We start from the raw sequence: 21,141 nt of genomic DNA, 5'->3' as shown, positions 1-21,141 counted from the left end.
GTTGCCGATCGGTGAAGTTACTGTGCCTCTGAGCTCTATGTTTTTTTGCTTGTGATCAACATGATTCTAATTCATCGTCTCTCTGTGCCCCCAGTGTTGTACGCCTGCTGCCTGCCTGCGGCCTGCCGACCAGCCCAACATACAGCCCCCAAGGTGAAAATAGACCCTCTCTCTCTCGTGCTCTTTAATCCTGCCAGTTAATCTGGGATTAAGTAACCCCAGGCAGCAGCCGAACACACTGACACACCACAGAGGAGGAAGAGGTGGATGAGGAAGAGGAGGAGGAGGAACGTAGAGAGAAGGTGGTGTTTAAAAACAGAAGACTTTCATTTCATCCATAATTCTACAGTTTCTCCTGTAAGTCAAACCGTTGTGGAACTGCACGGACTAATAACAACGATAAAAAGGGATATTTACTTGTGATTGATACTTGGTCCGTGACCCCAAACATGGGCCTGACCTGACTGTTTGGAATGTATAGATTATTATTTTGATAGTATGTTGTTTAGACTGATGCCAAGTTCTTGGTTTATACATGCAGTGTTCATATAGTTTACTGAGGCACTATACACTGTCTCTCTGCTTTCATTTCTATGTATGTGTGTCGTTACTGTTTATCTTTACCTGTAGCCTAAGTCACTCTGGATAAAGAGTGACTTCTGATTGGTTACTCATTAATTGGTAGACTACTTACAGTATGTGTCATATACCGGAGGCTTATAATACACAGCAGATCATTCTGATTGGTTACTTATTAATTGGTAGACTACTTACAGTATGTGTCATATACCGGAGGCTTATAATACACAGCAGATCATTCTGATTGGTTACTCATTAATTGGTAGACTACTTACAGTATGTGTCATATACCGGAGGCTTATAATACACAGCAGATCATTCTGATTGGTTACTTACTTATTAATTAGTATGTATTATGTGTCGTATACAGGAGGTGTATAAAACACAGCAGATAATTCTGGAGAGCCCCGAGGAGCTTCCTGAAGCTGAGAGTTCAACCTTCAGACTGGTCATAGATCTGACCCTGGAAGTGGAACACCTGGTGAGATATTACAAATACCTAAAGGTTTAGTTTAGTTAATTTAGGATGCCCATTAGCTGTTACACCTGGCAACAGATATTCTTCCTGACGTCCTCACAGAATGATATACATACAAGAAGAATAAAAACAAGTTTACAGATATCACAAAAGAAAATACATTACAGCATTAAAAAAAATCACCCCTGTGTGAACTGAGCGGTGCAACGACTGTACTAGCCCTCTGTGTGGAGATGGGGCCAAGCCATAAAAGCAATGAAAAAAATCACCCCTGTGTGAAGTGAAGGGCGCTAATATGTTAAAGTCTAACTCTGATAACGAAATCAGTAACGAAATAATCTGAAAATGGAAAACAATAGTATCGTGATTCGAAATTGTACCGTGAGTTGCATGAATCGTTACATGTCTTTCTGTCCATCCCTCCTCAGTCCTTGTCTTTCTGTCTGTCCGTCCGTCCATATCGTTTTGTTCCTCAGAGCATGTCGGAGACGCAGTGTGCCTCGGTGGCCGCCAGCGTGGAGTCCCTCCTCAGCGACGCCCATACGGTGCAGGCGCAGTGCCGCCAGCACAGCGAGCAGCTCTCATTGGCCACCACACAGCTGAGGGTGGAGTCGGCCGCCTTAAAGGGCCTTTGTGAGGCCGCGCAGCTGGACATGGCCACAGTCCGGCTCCAACTGGACGAACTGTTGGACACCAAGGCGGCCTTCGAGGCCAAGGAGAGACAGGAGCGCAAGCTCAGCAAGCACCTGTGAGCACTATAGTGGTGATTAACAAGCTCAGCAACCACCTGTGAGTTAGCCTGGGGTCCACCTATGCTTTCTATGGTATAGGCAGCTCCCGGCAGGATCCGCCGGGAGAATCTAGACGCAGCTGCGTGACATGAGACTAATTAATTAGAGCAACAGAGAGAGAGAGAGAGGAGTGTGTGCATGTGTAAGGGTGTGCGTGCGTCAATTTAACAAAGGTGAGACGTTCAGAAATCAGCAGAGAGTGATCGACGTTTGCGCTACTCTACTCTCTACATCGAATTGAAGTGGACTCGGTCCCAGAATTTGTTTTTCTCCCTGGAAATAAAAACGTCTAGGTTTCCAAGGCTACCTGTGAGTAGGTTTGGGATGATATGGAAATTAACTCATAGAGCTCCACTAAAACCTCTGGGCGCTGTTGGCGCCATTAGACAGCACTCTATTTCACTTGGAAAACAAGACCGTTTCAGGTTCACCAAAAACAGTTAGAGAGAATCGGCTATAGAGTCTTCAGAAGCATTAATATTTTAACAGCACTGTAACAACGATTTATAGTATTGAGCCACTAACATTGGCACGTTGTTCAATCCAACTCAATCTGAGCCATAATTCAGAGACAAACGGCTATAGACCTATAGATCAGTGGCCCCAGCATTGTTTTCCTCTCTTGGGGAGAGGAAAAGACACCGAGCCAAGCGCTGCCTGGCGGGAGCCCTGCTTTACGGTAAATATTAGTGAGATGATTATGTCCCATGATACACGTATCATGGGACTTCATGAAAAACACGTTCATTAAGTCCGTTCAATGAGTAAATGTCACGATTGTTGTGGCAAAAATATTTGGGATTAACGATAATATTATTATCACCTGTTTGAACGGAAAATGTCTCATAAAGGAGGTCAAATGGAGCCAGGTTAGGTAAACTGATGCTGGGCTTGTTTCTAAAGTGTAGTTACTTTTTTGGGCTTCTTTAAGTGTAATTGTTTATTTGGGCTTGTTTCTAAAGTGTAGTTTATTTGGGCGTGTTTCTAAAGTGTAGTTGTTTATTTGGGTGTGTTTCTAAAGTGTAATTGTTTATTTGGGCTTGTTTCCAAAGTTGATTATATATGGGCTTATTTCTAAAGTATATTGTTTATTTTGTTTCTAAAGTGTAGTGGTTTATTTGGGCTTGTTTCTAAAGTTGATTATATTTGCGCTTATTTCTAAAGTGTATTGTTTATTTTGTTTCTAAAGTGTAGTGGTTTATTTGGGCTTGTTTCTAAAGTTGATTATATTTGCGCTTGCCTGGTTTGTTGCACACCAGATGGAGTGCAACAAACCATGTGCAACCCAGATTCTACAAGGGACTCATTTTTTTTCCGCTCCTATGCCACCAAAATGTGGAACGCCCTACCAAAAGTCATTAAAACATGCAAATCCTGTGACTCCTTCAAAACCGCTCTCAAAGGGCACCTACGGACGGCTGCAATTCGAAACGGGCCCCTGTAAAATCTGAATGTTCTTTGGTATATTTTGTCTATAAATGTTTTGATGAATTGAACAAGGTGGACCCCCTTGTAAACAAGTGTAATGCTTTATTGGGTCGTCCACTCACAGTTAACAGTTTTTGTATTGAGTTGTGCTTGAAATGTACTGTAATTCTACAAACTGTTAATAAATACTTCAATCAATGGTTGTTTATTTTGTTTCTAAAGTGTAGTTATTTATTTGGGCTTGTTTCTAAAGTTGATTATATTTGGGCTTGTTTCTAACGTGTAGGCCTAATTGTTTATTTTGTTTCTAAAGTGTAGGCTAGTTGTTTATTTGGGCTCGTTTCTAAAGTGTAGGCCTAAGTCAGCAAACTGTTTACTGACAGACAGCCTACAGCTGTGGTCTTTATAGAGGGTGAGTGACAATTTAAGTGAATTTTATGTTGTTTAAAGTCGTTTAATGCAATCAAATATGGGCCATCAAGTCCAGAAAGTAGTTTTTTGCCACTCAGTAGCGTAGGCATTCCCGCATAACTTCCGGGTATGGTGATGACGTCATATGCATACCCTCTATACATTGACATAACAACGCGTCATCAGAGCGGAGGGAGGGGCGTCAGCTGCGACTCCGCGGCTCCGCCCACCCCCCGGGGTAAGATTTGTGATTTGTGATTTGCTCTCGTTCACTGCAATGCAATTTGCGGCATTTTCAAAACAATATTGCGCAGAGTAGCGATTATCTAACGTATTTGCAATGCCATACGTTGAAAGATCTGTTGCCCGCGGACAAGGCACGTTACCTCCGCAAGTTAGATATTATCGGCATAGGTGTTTGCCGTATGTGATTAAGGATTGGAAAAAGTTGCATTGGCAGCCATAGAAAATTCTGCCCGGGGTAAAACACCGGATGTGAAATGTGATGTTTTTGGGCGTTCCTGTCTTGTTAAAAAACCGGCTGTGACGTTTTTGGGCGTTCCTGTCTTGTTTCGTGTCAGTGTATAGAATGATAAAGAAAGAAACAATACAGTATAGTATAGTAGTAGCCTACTGTGAGAACAAAGTATTCAAACAAGCCGTCTAATAATCTATATTATCGTCGTTTCACATGTCTTTAGATACAACTTGGGGAAAAGAGATAAAAAGAAATAATCGTTCGTCCCTGGGTGGACTCGAACCACCAACCTTTCGGTTAACAGCCGAACGCGCTAACCGGTTGCGCCACAGAGACGGTGATGCCAACGTCATGGTGGGTGTCGCTTATGAACATGATCACCGGTTAAATATCACGCCGAATTGTGACGTTCTGACGTAGTGAATTGTGAAGCTTGGTTGTGTTGCCTTGTGTTAAACTTAAAACTCTCGTGTGCGGCGTGCGCTGTTGTGGGACTGGGGAGTGAGGACTGACTGCTTGGCAGGCAGCCGTTATATCAGCCCGTCAACCACAAGATGGCGACCTTGCTCCATACACTGGGAAACGTTCATCGCACAGGAGATCTCTGCTGCGGTGTTTCTACAAATATTATAGGGCTATTTTTATGGATCTAGGTTGCAAATACATCAATAAAACTAATAAAATAATAGCAAAATAGGAAGAAACACAGGAAAAAAGTGTCAATCTGTCAGTCAGAAAAGAAAAAGAAAAATAGTGAAAATAAACAAGCTCAAAACGACATTATGGAGCTTGTAGATCGGCTATTTTCACAATTTTTGAAGAGTTCAGGAGGTTAATTAATTTGTATTTATTTTTTATATAAAATCTTAATACACTTCAACAACAGACTAACAATGTTGGCGTCAAACACTTTGGTTTATTGGTGTAAAAACAAAACAAAAAGAATATCCCAGTAGTCACTAGATATAATTATGCACCAGTGGTTCTCAAAGTTGGGTCCCTCCAGGAACCATTGAGAAGCATTGAGTACTCAGCCCCCTACTAGTTGAGTATAAATACTTGAATATTAATTAGAATTATAGATAGCCTACTCCTGGTCAAATATTACTCCACTAACCAAGGTGAATGTTGCCCTGTCAAATGTGCACTTCCGTTAAAGCAGGCTACAAGTATATGCTTTTTATAAATACCTAAGTATTCCAAAAGTATAAATTACAAAGTAGCTCACAAGACATTTAGATTTGTTTTCTCTCTCAAATAATTCAAACAAGTCAGAAATCTTCCAAACTAATTCAATAGCAGTGAAAAAGCTGAACTTCAACGCCCATGTATTGCAACGCATAGTAGTGCGCTTGTAAATCTGCTATAGTTTCAGTGCATTCAAAATAAGGCTTAGGCAATGTCCTTCAAAAGTACAGTATTTGCCATTGAAATGTAAAGGAATGAAAGTCCTAACTAAGGAATTAAACAAAAGAACAAATGCTCAACTAAAGCACAGATACCCCAAAATGTACAGTACTCACACACAAAATCACAAGTTGATATTTCTCACTTCAGTCGGTGTATTAGATCGTCATTAAAGAGCAATGGAACATGGAAGTGATATTTCTTTGGTTAAAACAAAAACAATAGAGCGCCGAAGTCTGACGTCAATATCGCTAGATGTCGCCAAGTCCACAGGTTTGTGTACTTTATTTGTACCCATAGGGGGATTTTAGACCTCCTCATATAAGAACTGTGATTGAAAAATAAACAAATCATCCCAGCCGTTTCTCTCATATGGATATGAAGAATCAACTGACTGAGAGAAAACGCTAATGTTACTGCTGCCGAATTAGTTACATTTTCGCTAGAATATATGAATCAAATATGACAGACTTGACTATCGTAAACGATACAGATAACTCCCCGTCCCGACAATATTGCAGAGACAGTTAGAAGGAAACACATTTTTCAGCTTAACATTTAAAGAAATTCTCTGCTCATTTCATATAATATAATACTGTATGCCCTATATCTTGCGCCACCCCTTATCCCTAAACTTATTTGCCATTTTTTACTATTTTAAAACATTTTAAAATAGTACAAATAGCCGATCTACAAGCTAACAACGTGTCGATCGGTTTTGGACATTATGAGGCGATTTGTAGCCTCAGGTCTAAATGGGTGGAAACGTGCGTGCATGCGTGTGTGTGTGCGTGCGTGCGCGACAGTCTCTCTCAATCTCTCTCTCTCTCTGTCACTGGGGTCTGGCGGGTCGGTTGAAGAAGGGCTCGGTCTCTCCGGGCGAGGCCGTGGGGTCCGCCGCTCCCCTCCCCCCGAACCCCCAGCCCCCCCAATCCCCCACCATCTTGAAGCCGCCCCCCCCCATCGTCAGCTGACCCCTCTGGACGAACACCAGCACCCCGATAATGAGCCAGAAGAAGAAGTTCACCCATACCGCCGTCTGGGAGAGAGACATAGAGACAGAGTAACGTGTTTACTAGCAGCATTCCATTCCATCATCATAAGCAGGGTTGCTAAGTCTGCGGAGTCGCGGGTTTGCGGTTTTTTGGGCTCATTTAAAAAATTGGTTTTTGAAAGGTCAACATTTCTTTTCCTAGATGGTTAGCTCAACCGTCTGGGCACCTAAGGCCCTGAGCCAGCCTGACGGCGTGCCGTGGGTTCGACTCCCGATCCCGACGGCCTTTGCCACGTTGTCTCCCCCCCCCCCCCATCTCTCTCCCCATTTCCTGTCAGTCTATGACCCCAGGTTACCTATCAATAATGGCAGCAGTGATAAATGCAGCAAATCTTTTTTTTTTAGGATTATGGGCTTGTTTTTGGCTTTTGGTTTCTGGAGGTGGATTGTCTTATTTCTCTCACGTGAGTTGGCATCACAAGCTCATAGCGAGCTTGTAGGTCTGCTATTTTTGAAAAATCATGAAAATGTGGGCAAATGTTTGAATATATTCTTTCAGAGCGAACAGTTTTTAACTCAAATCTTTGCTTCTGGGGGGGTCCCTGCCTGGAACAACATATTTTCAGATGGGGGTCAGAGGCCAAATACATATATTTTTGGGGCGTGCTTGACATGAAATAGAAAACTGTCATGATTTAGACAAGACATTTTGTAGAATCGAACTTAGGTCTAAATGGGTTAAATTGACGCGCGCACACACACACTCCTCTCTCTGTCGCTCTAATTAATTAGTCTCATGTCGCACAGCTGCGTCTAGATTCTCCTGGCGGATCCTGCCGGGAGCTGCCACATCAACCACTTCAATTTACAATGTAGGCATTGAGCAGACGCTCTTAATCCAGAGCGATTTACAGTAAACAAGAACAACACCACATGGTATTACAACAAATAGGCGTAGCGTAATATGTGACCATACCCATAACATCCTATTAAGGCAAAAAAGTCCAAATTTCACCATTCTTTATAGTAGCATGACATATGAAACTAGCATTCAGGAGGTGTAGTTCCAGACTCTATATAGCATTCAGGAGTTGTAGTTCCAGACTCTATATAGCATTCAGGAGGTGTAGTTCCAGACCATAGACTGTAAAAAATATGGACAAAGCGTTCGCCGGGTCTAACATGGACGTAAAATGAAGCCTGTTATTCCTGCACTGTAAGTCGCCATCTTTCTAGATCCGTTTGGTACCAGCTGGCCATTGGCTGGCTCCGTTTTGGACCAGCTGGCCATTGGCTGCCCAGACAACGAGACGGGACTTCCCCCCTTCTTCTCCGTTGGTTTTTATTTTGACTCGAGTGGGAGGGGAATCCCGATCATAGACTGTAACGGTAGCCACGCCCCTCAGAACATACGCGATGTTTTTTTTTTCTTTATGGTCATTTTTTTAATTAATGGGACCATAATTTTCCAAAAAGAATATTATGACATTAGAAATGAGACTTTAAACTAGTGACTGGAAGAAGAAAGTATTCATGACCATGTTTATTAAGGTAATACAGTCTAGGTGAAGTTGGGCCAAAATACATGGGCCTCTATGGAGCTATGGGGCTTTTTGGGTCCAGTCCAGCGCCACAACAGGCCATTATATGAACTACCGATTTCAAATGAGGCTTCACGAAATATCTGGCTGACTGCCCCCCTGTTCCAGACTCTATATAGCATTCAGGAGTTGTAGTTCCAGACTCTATATCAGGGGGGCAGTCAACCAGATATTTCGTGAAGCCTCATTTGAAATCGGTAGTTCATATAATGGCCTGTTGTGGCGCTGGACTGGACCCAAAAAGCCCCATAGCTCCATATGTTCTGAGGGGCGTGGCTACCGTTACAGTCTATGATCGGGATTCCCCTCCCACTCGAGTCAAAATAAAAACCAACGGAGAAGAAGGGGGGAAGTCCCGCCTCGTTGTCTGGGCAGCCAATGGCCAGCTGGTCCAAAACGGAGCCAGCCAATGGCCAGCTGGTACCAAACGGATCTAGAAAGATGGCGATTTACAGTGCAGGAATAACAGGCTTCATTTTACGTCCATGTTAGACCCGGCGAACGCTTTGTCCATATTTTTTACAGTCTATGCTCTATATAGCATTCAGGAGGTGTAGTTCCAGACTCTATATAGCACTCAGGAGTTGTAGTTCCAGTCTCTATATAACATTCAGGATGTGTAGTTCCAGACTCTATATAGCATCAGGAGGTGTAGTTCCAGACTCTATATAACATTCAGGAGGTGTAGTTCCAGACTCTATATAGCATCAGTAGGTGTAGTTCCAGACTCTATATAACATTCAGGAGGTGTAGTTCCAGACTCTATATAACATTCAGGAGGTGTAGTTCCAGACTCTATATAACATTCAGGAGGTGTAGTTCCAGACTCTATATAACATTCAGGTGGTGTAGTTCCAGACTCTATATAGCATTCAGAGATTGTGGAATAGTTTTCTGGCTACGCGAGACTATAGTGATACTCCAAACTACGTATTGCTGCTTCAAAGGGTTTCCTTGGAGACCATGTGACCGACATGTGACTGACCTCAGCTTTGTGTAGACTGGTGTAGAACTGTACGCCGTTCAATGGACTGACCCATGTTCTGTTCTGAGCCTCTTCACATCTAGAGAGAGAGAGAGAGAGAGAGAGAGAGAGAGAGAGATTGAACATTTTATTGAAAATTAATTTAAAAGGATACAGAGACAAGAAAGCCTGCAGGCTCGTTTACATTGTGGTCCTTTTGGCGAAAGGGGACAGGGAGCAACAATATAAAACACAGAGAAAAAAAACAATCACATTTGTATCCTACTCCCCTTCCTTTTGGGAAATGGGGAGCAGGGAACAAGAAAAACGTAACAAAACAAAACAAAAAAACACAAAACAAATACATAAAAACCCCGAGCCGGTTGCTAGGCAATGCGAACGTGCTCGCGCATGAGTAGACTACTGTTAGAATTAGGATCTTCTATGGCTCTTTACTCGAAAACTACGTCGCTGTCCGTTTGTGCTGATCAGACATCCAAGGTTTCGGATGTGATTTCAGAATTTTCATCGCACCGCGATTGAAATATAAAACGTCTCTCGAGCAGTGATGTTTTTGGCAGTAAATTTAGATTTTAGTTTTAGTCATAGTCATAGTTTTAATTTAGTGTCAGTCACATTTTAGTCACATGGAATGTTTTAGTGTTAGTCTAGTTTTAGTCGACTAAATATCATAAGATTTTAGACGACTAAAACTACAGTTGATTTAGTCAACTAAAATGTATTTTGGTGGGCCTTGATGCCGTCGTAATGACTGATTTTACACCTGCTGAAAATAGCCCATCTACAAGCTCACAGCTTGTAGATCTTCTATTTTCAGCATGCAACCCTGCAAGTGTAAGTAAAAAACTTACTGGATGAATACTGGATCTCTTGTCCACTAGTCCCTTCCTAATTTTAATCTAGTTTTTATTTGTTGACAAAATTGTCAGTATATTTAGTCATAGTTTTAGTCATCATGGCTTAGTTTTTATGTCGTTTTTGTCAGTTAAAAAAGGTAGTCGACGAACATTTTTTGTCATAGTATTAGTCGACGAAAACAACAATGCTCTCAAGAAAGATAGCTAGCGTGAGCTAACGTTAACATCAGCCTTTTTCTTACAATGGCGGTCTGCGAGTGTGGGAAAACGGAAGTACCCCAATTCCAGCAAGCTATTTACCACTTGTGGCCACACGACCACAGTCTAAGTTTAGGTGTTACTTTATAGATTGTAGTTAATGTGAAAGTCAGAGAGGGTATAGTTTCACAGTCATTGCTTCATCCAGGAGTCACTTTCATTTCCTCTGCTTGCTGAGTTTGTGTCATTGTACGTCAGCCAGGAGCTCCGTCGTTGCCTAGCTACAGTGGAGCAGCCTGCAGGGACAGCCGTGTGCACTTCTCTCCTTTAACCAAATGAACCCCAGCAGTGTCCCTATGCTGGACACACACTTACAACAATAACCCGAATTCCGATTATAGGAAACAGTTGACTGAAAAGCGAATACTGAATAGCCGGATAGGATCACTATTATATACAGTGGTGTCATGGTGTTTTTTTTACTGGTACTACGGCGTTTTAATGACGTCATGTGCACGCGTATGTGTGTGCATGTGCGCATAGAGGCATGCACACAGAACAGCTGATATAGCCTAAGCCTATTGTTAAATAGTGTGTGAGAGTTTTAGACACAAACACAAAAGTAGACTTAAAATAGTTATATAAGGAATAAGGAAACAGGAATATAAACGAAGACATATCACAGGTTGTTTTGTAATCACTTGCTTTTCGATGTGCACAGAGTGCACAGTATATCATTTTATCTGAGGATCTAAACAGAAGCAGGAATCGTTTGAGAGGTATCGCGAGATTTGGCTCCCAGACAGCGATTACTTTACAAAAGGTCTCAGTCATTCAGAAATAGTGTTTGTTCATGAGCTGGTCACTGATCTCTCCTTGACTCCAGTGACGACAGTGCATTCGGGGTGCATTCTGCCGAACTTCCGGGTGTAGTTTTGCTCCCATGAAAGCATCCATGCAAGTGTCAAAGCTTCCTTGCACGAAGCTTCCTTGCACGAACAGCAAGGAGTATGGTGCAGAAGGAGAGGCCAACCAACGTGTCCTACGGTCTGAATGTGTTAATGAGCACTGAGCAGACTTATGCCCATAAATGGACAACTTTCTTCATATTAGATATATGGTTAGTTAGAAAGACAGACAGACAGGTTACCTGGTGATATTGGGGACAGTGTGGGTGACAGATTCACAGAGCGAGTCTCGTCCTATCTTCAACATGCAGCCAGTGATGAGGAGGAAGAAGAGGAAGACTCCACACACTCCCAAAGTCAAGTTCATCCACAGGTGCTCCCTGTCAAGAGGAAGAGAGGAGATTAAAAGTCCATAGACTTGGGCTGCCACATGCATGACGTCACGTGTGGAGACAAAATTTACGTCATATTTGGCGGACATTTGACCCGATTTCTCCTTTCATTGTCAATGGCAAATATTGAGACATTGGGACAAAAGCTGTATATAGGAGAAAATCTAAAATCAGAACTGTACTGTACTGTACTGTACTGTACTGTACTGTACTGTACTGTACTGTACTGTACTGTACTGTACTGTACTGTACTGTACTGTACAAGCTCTCCTCCCTGGCCACTGTGTGAGACGCTGTGTAACAGTGCCATCCAGTGGTATGTTTTGGCGAGGTGTTTCAGCTTTCAGCTCAGACACGTGGACATACACACATAGCTAGCTACCGTGCTACGCAATGGATTGGCTGCACTACTCAAAAAGAATCACACTCTTGAGGGGCGCATTGAGATCAACTTCACTCCATATCTATTTTTGAGCTTTTTTGTTACCGTATAGTTATGTTAAGCCCTCTTGTAAACAAGTGTAGTGCTTTATGGTGTCGTCCACAGTTAACTGTTTTTGTATTGAGTTGTGCTTGAAATGTACGGTAATTCTGCAAAATGTCTGAGCAAATAGCCAGGCATAGTGTCTATTTTACGTCATGATTATGTACGATAAGACCGCCCCTCACTTCACATGGGTGTGATTTTTTTTAATAATGCAGCACGCTTGCACCTTTGTTGGATAAGCATAAGATAAAGTTGAATAAGAAACATGACATCACGGTAAGAGCTACCGTAGTGTCACCAAACTGTGGATATAATAGGCTATTTATTGTACTGGACGTCACGACACGTCTCCAATCTAACTTGTTGAACAAACTACAGTAATAAACTCACCAGTAGTAAGTATTTACACACTGTAGTTGTCCTCATTGAGCGTAGAGGCATGCTTTTTCCCCAAGACAGTTTTAGCACTGCCACCTATATTGAGTGACGGTGACGGCAAAACTTACTGTATGCATAGTAGGCCTATATATGATATCAAAACAATCAACCATGAATGGATTAGTACTTAATTAGAACTACCAACACCAGAGCTCACAGCTGCATGTCTGCTGTAGAAAGAAATACCTTTTTGATGTAGGACACACCGACACACACACACACACACACAGTCACACACACAATAGGAAAGGACATACATTTCGGACAGTAAGCTGTTATAGTTAAACAACAGAGAGAGCGAGAGAGAGAGAGAGGCTGGATTGCGTCATGGACCAACAATGTCCAACTATAGCTCACAGTCTCTGTGGCGCAACCGGTTAGCGCGTTCGGCTGTTAACCGAAAGGTTGGTGGTTCGAGTCCACCCAGGGACGACTACCTTTTGGGGGAACGGGGGCCAATGGAGGGTTACAGTGTACACACACACACACACACACACACACACACACACACACACACACACACAGCTAGAGGTGAACACCAGTGTCTGCTTATTATAAGTGACTTTGTCTGTCTGTCTGTCTGTCTGTCTGCCTGCTTCATCTTATCTAACTATAAATGCACCAAGTCTCTCTCTCTGTGCGTGTGTGTGTGTGTGTGTGTGTGTGTGTGTGTGTGTGTGTGTGTGTGTGTGTGTGTGTGTGTCTGTACGTCTGTACTGTAATCCACGTAACTCGAGAACCGTTCACCCCACCGACTTCAAATTCGACACACTCGTTCCATCCCAGATTCCCACCGCAGGGGGTGCAATGCAAGGCCGGTTCTAGGGGGGGGGGGGGGGGGGGGGGCGTCCTGCCCACCCAATCAAAGGTATGTTTTTTGCCTATAAGAAATATCACAAAATATCTGTACCATTTCTGATTTTAGACCCAACAATGGGGGACCCAACGTCTCCGCTGTCTCAGCCCCAGTCACAGTGAGCCCAGACTTGAATGGAGAGGCACCGTCCCAACCCGTGTCATGCCTGGTACCACACACGACCATGGCTTGAGTACTACGTTAAAAAATAATGCATGTTTCTGTTTCCCCTGTCGGAGTGTTGTTAATAAAAGGGATGTTGTTTTTACCATGCGTGGTTACACTAACCAAAGCGGCACTCGAAAATGGAAGGGGGCTGCAGAAACATGCATCCAGCCACAATCATAGACAGGCTGCAACGACCTGGTCAGAACACAAGTCCAGAGAGGCGACCGGGGCGACATTTGACAGTATGCTGGTAGGTAAGACAGCACTTGAAAAGAACCGGTACTATGTTAAAAGCATTGGAGGTGTTATTACGTTTCTCTGTGTTAACGAGTTGGGGCTCTGTGGAACAAATCAACAAAATAAACCTTACATGACCACAGCGATGCTGCTGCTGATGATGCTCATGACATTGCTTCTGGTCTTTTTTTAAAATTATTTGAGTACACCTTAGAGAAGGATGAGAAGCTAGCTGCTATTGCTAAGAGCATGAATAAAAATGCTACATACAAATCTAAGGGTATTCAAAATGAAATAATTGCAACATTAGCCAGCATGGTTCTTGCAGAGAACCAGGAAAAATATTAAAAGGCTGACTCTGTAGGATTCTGTATAAAAAGTGATGGGACAAGGGACAGGACCAATGTAGAAAATCTGTCTATAATTCTAAGATTTGTAAGTAAATCCATACCAGAGGAGCATCTAATTGGATTACTTGGAGTACACCAGCACTGAGATTTTAAAACACATTTCTGAGGCTGGCTACAGTGCTGACAATATAGTTAGCCAGTGTTATGATGGTGCTTTGGTGATGAGTGGAGTACGAGGTGTTGTCCAAGCACTCCTTCAAAAGAAGGTGGATAGATATGTGCCATATATTCACTGTTATACAATGACCAGTTGCATTTAGTGGTAGGATGTGTCACATCAACCTAAAAGAAGGCCTGGAAAAGACTATGCAATTCTTAAAAGCGAACTCATTGTTGCAAAGCCAATGTTGGCCAAGATATGTTGTCCAACCGAAACAGATCTGGCCACCGTGTCTAAACACATGAAGACATAGAATAAAGCATTTTTTACTGTGTTGCACAAGTTGTATGTGACAGCCCTTGTAATTGGTGTGTCTTCAGCTTCATGTGAGAGTTCCTTCTCCACACTGGCACATGTCCTAACCCTCTACCGTCGCACCATGTTGCACGACAGAAAAAAGAACTTGGTCATCTTGGCACATGAGAAATCTATAACAAATACATTGGACATGGATGGATTTGTTACCATTTTTGCCAGGACAAACAGAAGACTCATGTTATAGAGATAGATAGAGAGAGAGACATTAAAAAAAAAAGAAAAAAAAAAAGATGAAAAAAAGATAAATGCAGCCTCAACAGGGCACAAGCCAGATATGATGATTGATTGTCAGAGAGATAGATAGATAGATAGATAGATAGAGATAGATAGATAGATAGATAGATAGATAGATAGATAGATAGATAGATAGATAGATAGATAGATAGATAGATAGATAGATAGATAGATAGATAGATAGATAGATAGATAGATAGATAGATAGATAGATAGATAGATAGATAGATTTCCCCTGTGTGTCCATATATGGAGCTGTCCTGTGCTGACATCATTCTGACGTCTGCATAGACTCCATATTTGGGCATGCCTGACAAAGAACTCCATATATGGGTATAAAAGGGACACAGACATAATATCTGGGTGGTGCATGCATTTAGAAAAGAAGGAAGCACGCACAACTCCAACGGTCTCAATCTCATCTTGGAACATTTGTTATGTTATACTTTAGCTATTGAAAAATAGCAGATCTACAAGCTCATAGCTTTTAGGTCTGCTATTTTTGAAAAATCTTGAAAATGTGGCACAAATCTTTGAATATATAATATATTCTTTCAGAGCGATTTTTTTTTTCTTCAAATCTTTGCTTTTGAGGGGTTCCTGGAATAACATTTTCAGATGGGGGTCGGTGGCCAATTACATATAGTTTTTGGGGTCCTTGACATGAAATATTGAGCACCACTGATACAGAAACATAGGTATTTCAGAAAACTGTCAGGATTTAGAATTTTTTTTTTTAAATTTCGACGTCAGGCCTAAATGGGTTAAGATGAAACAATAAAGTGCCTTAAAGGACTACTGCGTGAGTGCTGGTATGGCACATGCATTTCCAACTTGCATCGTTCCAAGTAGGCCAGTGCCCAATGTACGGGCACCGCTCTAGTGACATAAATGACTGGAATAGGTTTGTTGATGCTGCATCTAGCATTGAAAAGCATAACAAAAGCCTAGATAAGTTCCATTCCACAGAAAACAGAGATAAAAGGGGTATTTCATGCACTTTTGACACAGAGATACGAGTCATAGCAGCAATCTGTAGCTGTGTCTTATGCAAATGTCTTGTGCAGTGGCATAAAGTAAGTACATTACTTTGAAGATTTTGATTATTATTACAAAACATAATACATTAACCATTTCAGTCCTGTATATAGTTTGGCCATTTTGAAAATAGCTGATCTACAAACGTGTAGATCGCTAGTATTTTCACTAGCTTGGGTGTCAGATGTCTCTTTGTAGTGCGAGTGTCTTACCTGTGCATCTCCCCGTCGATGCAGCACGTGTAGAGCCAGTAGAGCGACAGCGAGAAGCACACGATGGCCACCGACACGCTGATGGCCGACACGAAGTAGCACACCGACGCCGAGCTGGACGTCTGGGCACCGATGGCCCCCGACGTCACGTTGTAGTCCACCGTCCCGTAGAGCATGCACAGGCCTCCTAAATGACCCTGTTGACACATAGAGACATGTCACTGTCCTGTAGTAGAGCATGCAAAGGGCCTCCTAAATGACCCTGTTGACACATAGAGACATGTCACTGTCCTGTAGAGCATGCACAGGCCTCCTAAATGACCCTGTTAACACATAGAGACATGTCACTGTCCTGTAGAGCATGCACAGGCCTCCTAAATGACCCTGTTAACACATAGAGACATGTCACTGTCCTGTAGAGCATGCACAGGCCTCCTAATAGACCATTTTGTCACTGTCCCGTAGAAGGCGTAGGCCTCCTAAATGACCCTGTTAACACATAGAGACATGTCACTGTCCCGTAGAAGGCGTAGGCCTCCTAAATGACCCTGTTAACACATAGAGACATGTCACTGTCCCGTAGAAGGCGTAGGCCTCCTAAATGACCCTGTTAACACAGAGACATGGCACTGTCCCGTAAATCTTTGTTTGTTTTTTTCCCACGCTTGGTTTTGATGTCCCACTTCCTATCGTAGTTGATTAGCTCCTGCTGTTTGTCTACCAATTAGCTTAGTTTATGTCAGCTATGTGTCTGCCAATTAGCTTAGTTTATGTCAGGTGCGTGTCTGGTCAGTTGGCAGTTGGAAACCCAGACGTTTTTATTTCCAGGGAGAAAAAAAGAAAGTCTGGGACCGAGTCCACTTAAATTCAGCATAGAGTAGCGCAAACGTCTGCTGATTTCTGATCGTCTGTACCTTTGTTAAATTGATGCACACACGTATACGTGCGTGTGTGTATACACACACACACACATACACACACACACTCCTCTCTCTCTGTCGCTCTAATTAATTAGTCTCATGTCGCGCAGGTGCGTCTAGATTCTCGGATCCTGCCGGGAGCTGCCTATGCCATAGAAAGCATAGGTGGACCCCAGGCAGTTGGCAGAGAATGGGGTGAGCTCTAGGCTCAATATTTTCTGTATATAAAGGAGGATTTTTAAACCGCCATAACTCGGATTCTTGTCCTTGGTGGATTTTCTGCCATCCACATTTCGGATTTAATTTGTGCCTTTGTACCGCGACGCTGCCGCCATGTGAAAGCCTCTGACGACTCGAGATGTAAAGACTATGTGCATGTTCCAATGTTACTAGAGTGTGTGTAGCGAGAGTGTGTGTGTGTGTGTGTGGGGGGGGGGGGGGGGGGGGGTAAACTCCGACTATTTAAAGTGAAGCTGGCCCCTGGAACTGGGGTTTATGCTAACAGCTAGCGGTAGAGATAGAGTTAACAGCAAGAAGATTTCTGGTTTTGTTTGGAAATGTGTCACACAGCTCAGCCTCATAGCGATACTTTTAATTTAGTTTGGATATTGGGAAGAAGTAGTCACCAACAGTTACCATAGTGCTGCTGTGGGGCACCGCACAAACCTCTTATCTTCATATTCTAACTTTTTGTTTTTGAAGGGCCCCAAGTGGGCCCTCATGTGGCAGCCAAGTCTATGGACTTTTAATGTTTGTTTAGGGCACTAAACGCGACGTCATGTGGCGGCCAAGTCTATGGACTTGACTTGTAATGTTTGTTTGGGGCACTAAACGTGATGTCATACGGCGGCCAAGTCTATGGACTTTTAATGCTTGTTTAGAGTACTTTTAACAAACATATCTTTGGTAGATTTGTTTGGTAAATTAATGTCCTATACTTGATCATATATACAGCGTCACACAAAAGCATCAAAAGGTAGCAGATCTACAAGCTGTTTCGAGTCCTGAAAAGTATGTTATGGACATATGAGGTGTCCAGATGACATACAGCACAGGCTGCCAGCAGCCAGGCAGTGTGTGTGTGTGTGTGTGTGTGTGTGTGTGTGTGTGTGTGTGTGTGTGTGTGTGTGGGGTCATCTGACTTCAATAAGGGGGCGGTATGTGTATAATAGAATTGGGCACGCACACACGCACGCGGAGCCTCGGGTCACATGATATAAATCACAGTTCCACGTAATGTACGGTAGTATCATCAGTTATCACACCATGCAGGCAGACGCACGCGCGCGTGCACACACACGCACATTTTCGCTCGGTATATTCTATTGTTTTGACAGTCGGATCTGACAGTATACACTATAGGCCTATAGCCATATTTGGTGATCCTGGTGCGCGCAACGTACGCTCACGGTGGCGCGCGCGGACCTGTCATATGACTTGACTTATGAATTATTATTATTATTAGGCAACTTTTACGTTCTATAATTTGAGCTTCAAACTATATAAGATTATCAGCATATTGTTGCTCTTAATACATTATTAAAACTGTTCGGGAGAAGGGCGTGGATGATTCCGTCTGTCAAACTAAAACAAACGTCTTAAGTTGTCGCTCGCCGACAAAAGCTGATATACAAGTTGACAGATCGGTTATTTTTTATATATAAATGAGACAATAAAGATCAGGGGAATAAAACTATAAAAGCAGCTTTTATAGACTCCTCCATAATAAAGTATAAATCACGCTTCAACAAAACATGCTGTGTTTCTTTTAAACACTTAAACATAACTTTATAAACATACATCATGTAGGCTATTATCTACTAAAACCACTATACCAGAGACTATAGGGCGATCATGAGCTTTAGAAACAGGTTTTATGGGAAAGGCAAACCTCAGAAACTTAAACATCTAGTTCTTGTGAAGACAGTGAAAACCAAACAAGATCCTGACTGTTTATTCCCGGAAGGAATTCAACAGGACGGTGATATTAACGCACTCTTATAACAATTTAAAACCAAAAACTATTAAGCTTTATAAAACCCACGAAACCACTAGCCTATTATTTACAAGTTCCTGGAGTAAAAAGCAAAGGACATGCAGAAAACCCTAACTATAGCCAACGGTACATAAACATGCTACATGCAGGCTATCCCCCCAAAAAACGCATGCCGTTTAGTAGTTGATGAAATAACCAAGAGAATGAAGCTTTACATTTTAACACAAACGAGGAGCACCTTGGAACTCATTGAATGTTTTTACTTCGGATGTTTTCTCTCTTTGAGGCAAAGACTAACTCTCCTGATCGCCATCCTAAAGCCTCCTTCTTCTCTCTCGGTCACACAACAACATTAAACATGTTTAGGGAGTTGATATATAGATAAATAGATGTTTATAATATTAATATTTTGTACCTGTGATATGGTGAGAGCCGCGGCCGTCACGATGCCACAGACGAAGCATGCTGCGTAGAGGCACAGTTCCAGCACCAGCAACCACGGCACAGCAGCCATCACGGCGAGCATCATGCAAAACACTGCCACTGTGTACACACACACACACACACACACACACACACACACACACACACACACACACACACACACACACACACACACACACACACACACACACACACACAGTGAAGTGAAACAACTTTTTTTTTAAACTTTTTTCAAAGTAACCAGCAAGCTATATATGGAAACAGGTCAACATTGGCCAAATTGTCAAATCCTATTAAAAGGCAAACATTGTGAAAATAGCAGATTCTCCCTACCATGCATGTTAAATTTAGCCTACTTTGAGCAACCTACTCCAGAAAAGCTTCAGATTTAGCCTACTATCGGAGATATAATCTGAGATATTATAGCCTAATCTGAAACTGTCAAATAATAAAGATATGTCAAATTGACATATAGTTTAAATAGTTATACTTTGAACATAACATTACCTGATACATGATGTGTTGTATTAGGCTATATCTTATAATCTACTGCACATTTAGTCATTATTAAAATAATGATGTGAATGAATGAATAAATAATTTGAGAATATTAATTTCTTATTTTAAGTGACCTTAGATCTGCTATTTTCAAATGGGCGATATAGGGCTCAGGTGGTTAATGTAGCCTATATGTTTTGTGATCAAAATATACAAAGTAACTATAGTAACTAAAGTGTTTTGTATTGAAAATTGGAAATAATCCAGTCAAGTAAAAGTACCTCAAAATAGTACAGTCAGTATTTGAGTAAATGTACATACTGCAGTTACTTTAAACCAATGGTTCCCAAAGTGGGGTCCGGGGACCCGAGTTTGGGGGTCCCCAGCTAAATGATAGTTTGAAACCAAATGGACCCTTGTGTCTGTAACTCTGACTGTACAAATGGAACCAAATGGACCTGTGAGAGTGTACAAATGGAACCAAATGGACCCGTATAGGGTCCATTTGGTCTATTTGGCACTCTCAGAGTTAAATTAACATTGATTTTACAATATAAATTGGGAAATGCCATTAAATGGGGGTCCGTAGAGCTATGCATGTCAAACTGGGGGGTCCTTGAAATGAAACGGGTTGAGAATCACTGCTAGAGCCGTAAAAATCTTCTCTCATTGGGGTCCCTCTGCATGGTATATCTTTTCAAATGGGGGTTCACGGGCTAATTAGTGTCAATTCGGGGGTCCTTGACATGAAAAGGTTTGGGAACTTTTAAGCTTTACTGCTGCAGTTATAGTATCGTTGCTGTCAGGAGGAAACCTTATAACTCCATTTTTGAGGTTTTTGATTTTGTTTTTGCATAAATCAGTGCTATTGAACACCCTTTACGTCTGTGTGTTGTTTCGAAAATATTGAACCAATGGAAAGTAGTAAAAGGTGCTTTGGACAAAACCTCTTAACTCCATTGGACCCTCAAACTTTCTGCTAAAGCAACTAACTCCATCACCTCTCCTCCTCTCATGGAAGTAATTGACAATATATAAAGTTACAACACCAACTTTGATGAGGCTGTATTGCTTTGTTTTAAAAATATAAGGTTTCTTTTATTTCCTGAAAAATGTATATTTTTCATTTCCTGAAAAATGAACATTATGGAGTTATGAGGTTTCCTCCCGACAGCAGAGACATGGAATGCAGTGTGAAGATAAAGACAGACAGAGCCA

The 21,141-nt window shown here is 42.1% G+C and overlaps 1 protein-coding gene across 1 annotated transcript; it reads right to left on the bottom strand.

The window, feature by feature from the left end:
- Positions 1–6,150: 6,150 nt before the first annotated feature.
- Positions 6,151–19,510, bottom strand: tmem179ba (transmembrane protein 179Ba; the record flags this gene model as incomplete). The annotated part of the gene is made up of 5 exons (XM_083788681.1): positions 6,151–6,611; positions 9,153–9,231; positions 11,358–11,495; positions 16,066–16,262; positions 19,397–19,510. 5 exons carry the CDS (start codon positions 19,508–19,510, stop codon positions 6,405–6,407), a joined length of 735 nt encoding a protein of 244 aa, XP_083644807.1. The 3' UTR covers positions 6,151–6,404.
- Positions 19,511–21,141: the final 1,631 nt, after the last annotated feature.

The sequence above is a fragment of the Protomyctophum parallelum genome, assembly GCF_964188405.1.
Source record: "Protomyctophum parallelum genome assembly, chromosome: 18".
NCBI lineage: Eukaryota > Metazoa > Chordata > Actinopteri > Myctophiformes > Myctophidae > Protomyctophum > Protomyctophum parallelum.
The sequence above is the reverse complement of the archived record's forward strand: the minus strand, read 5'-3'. Positions and strand labels throughout refer to the sequence as shown.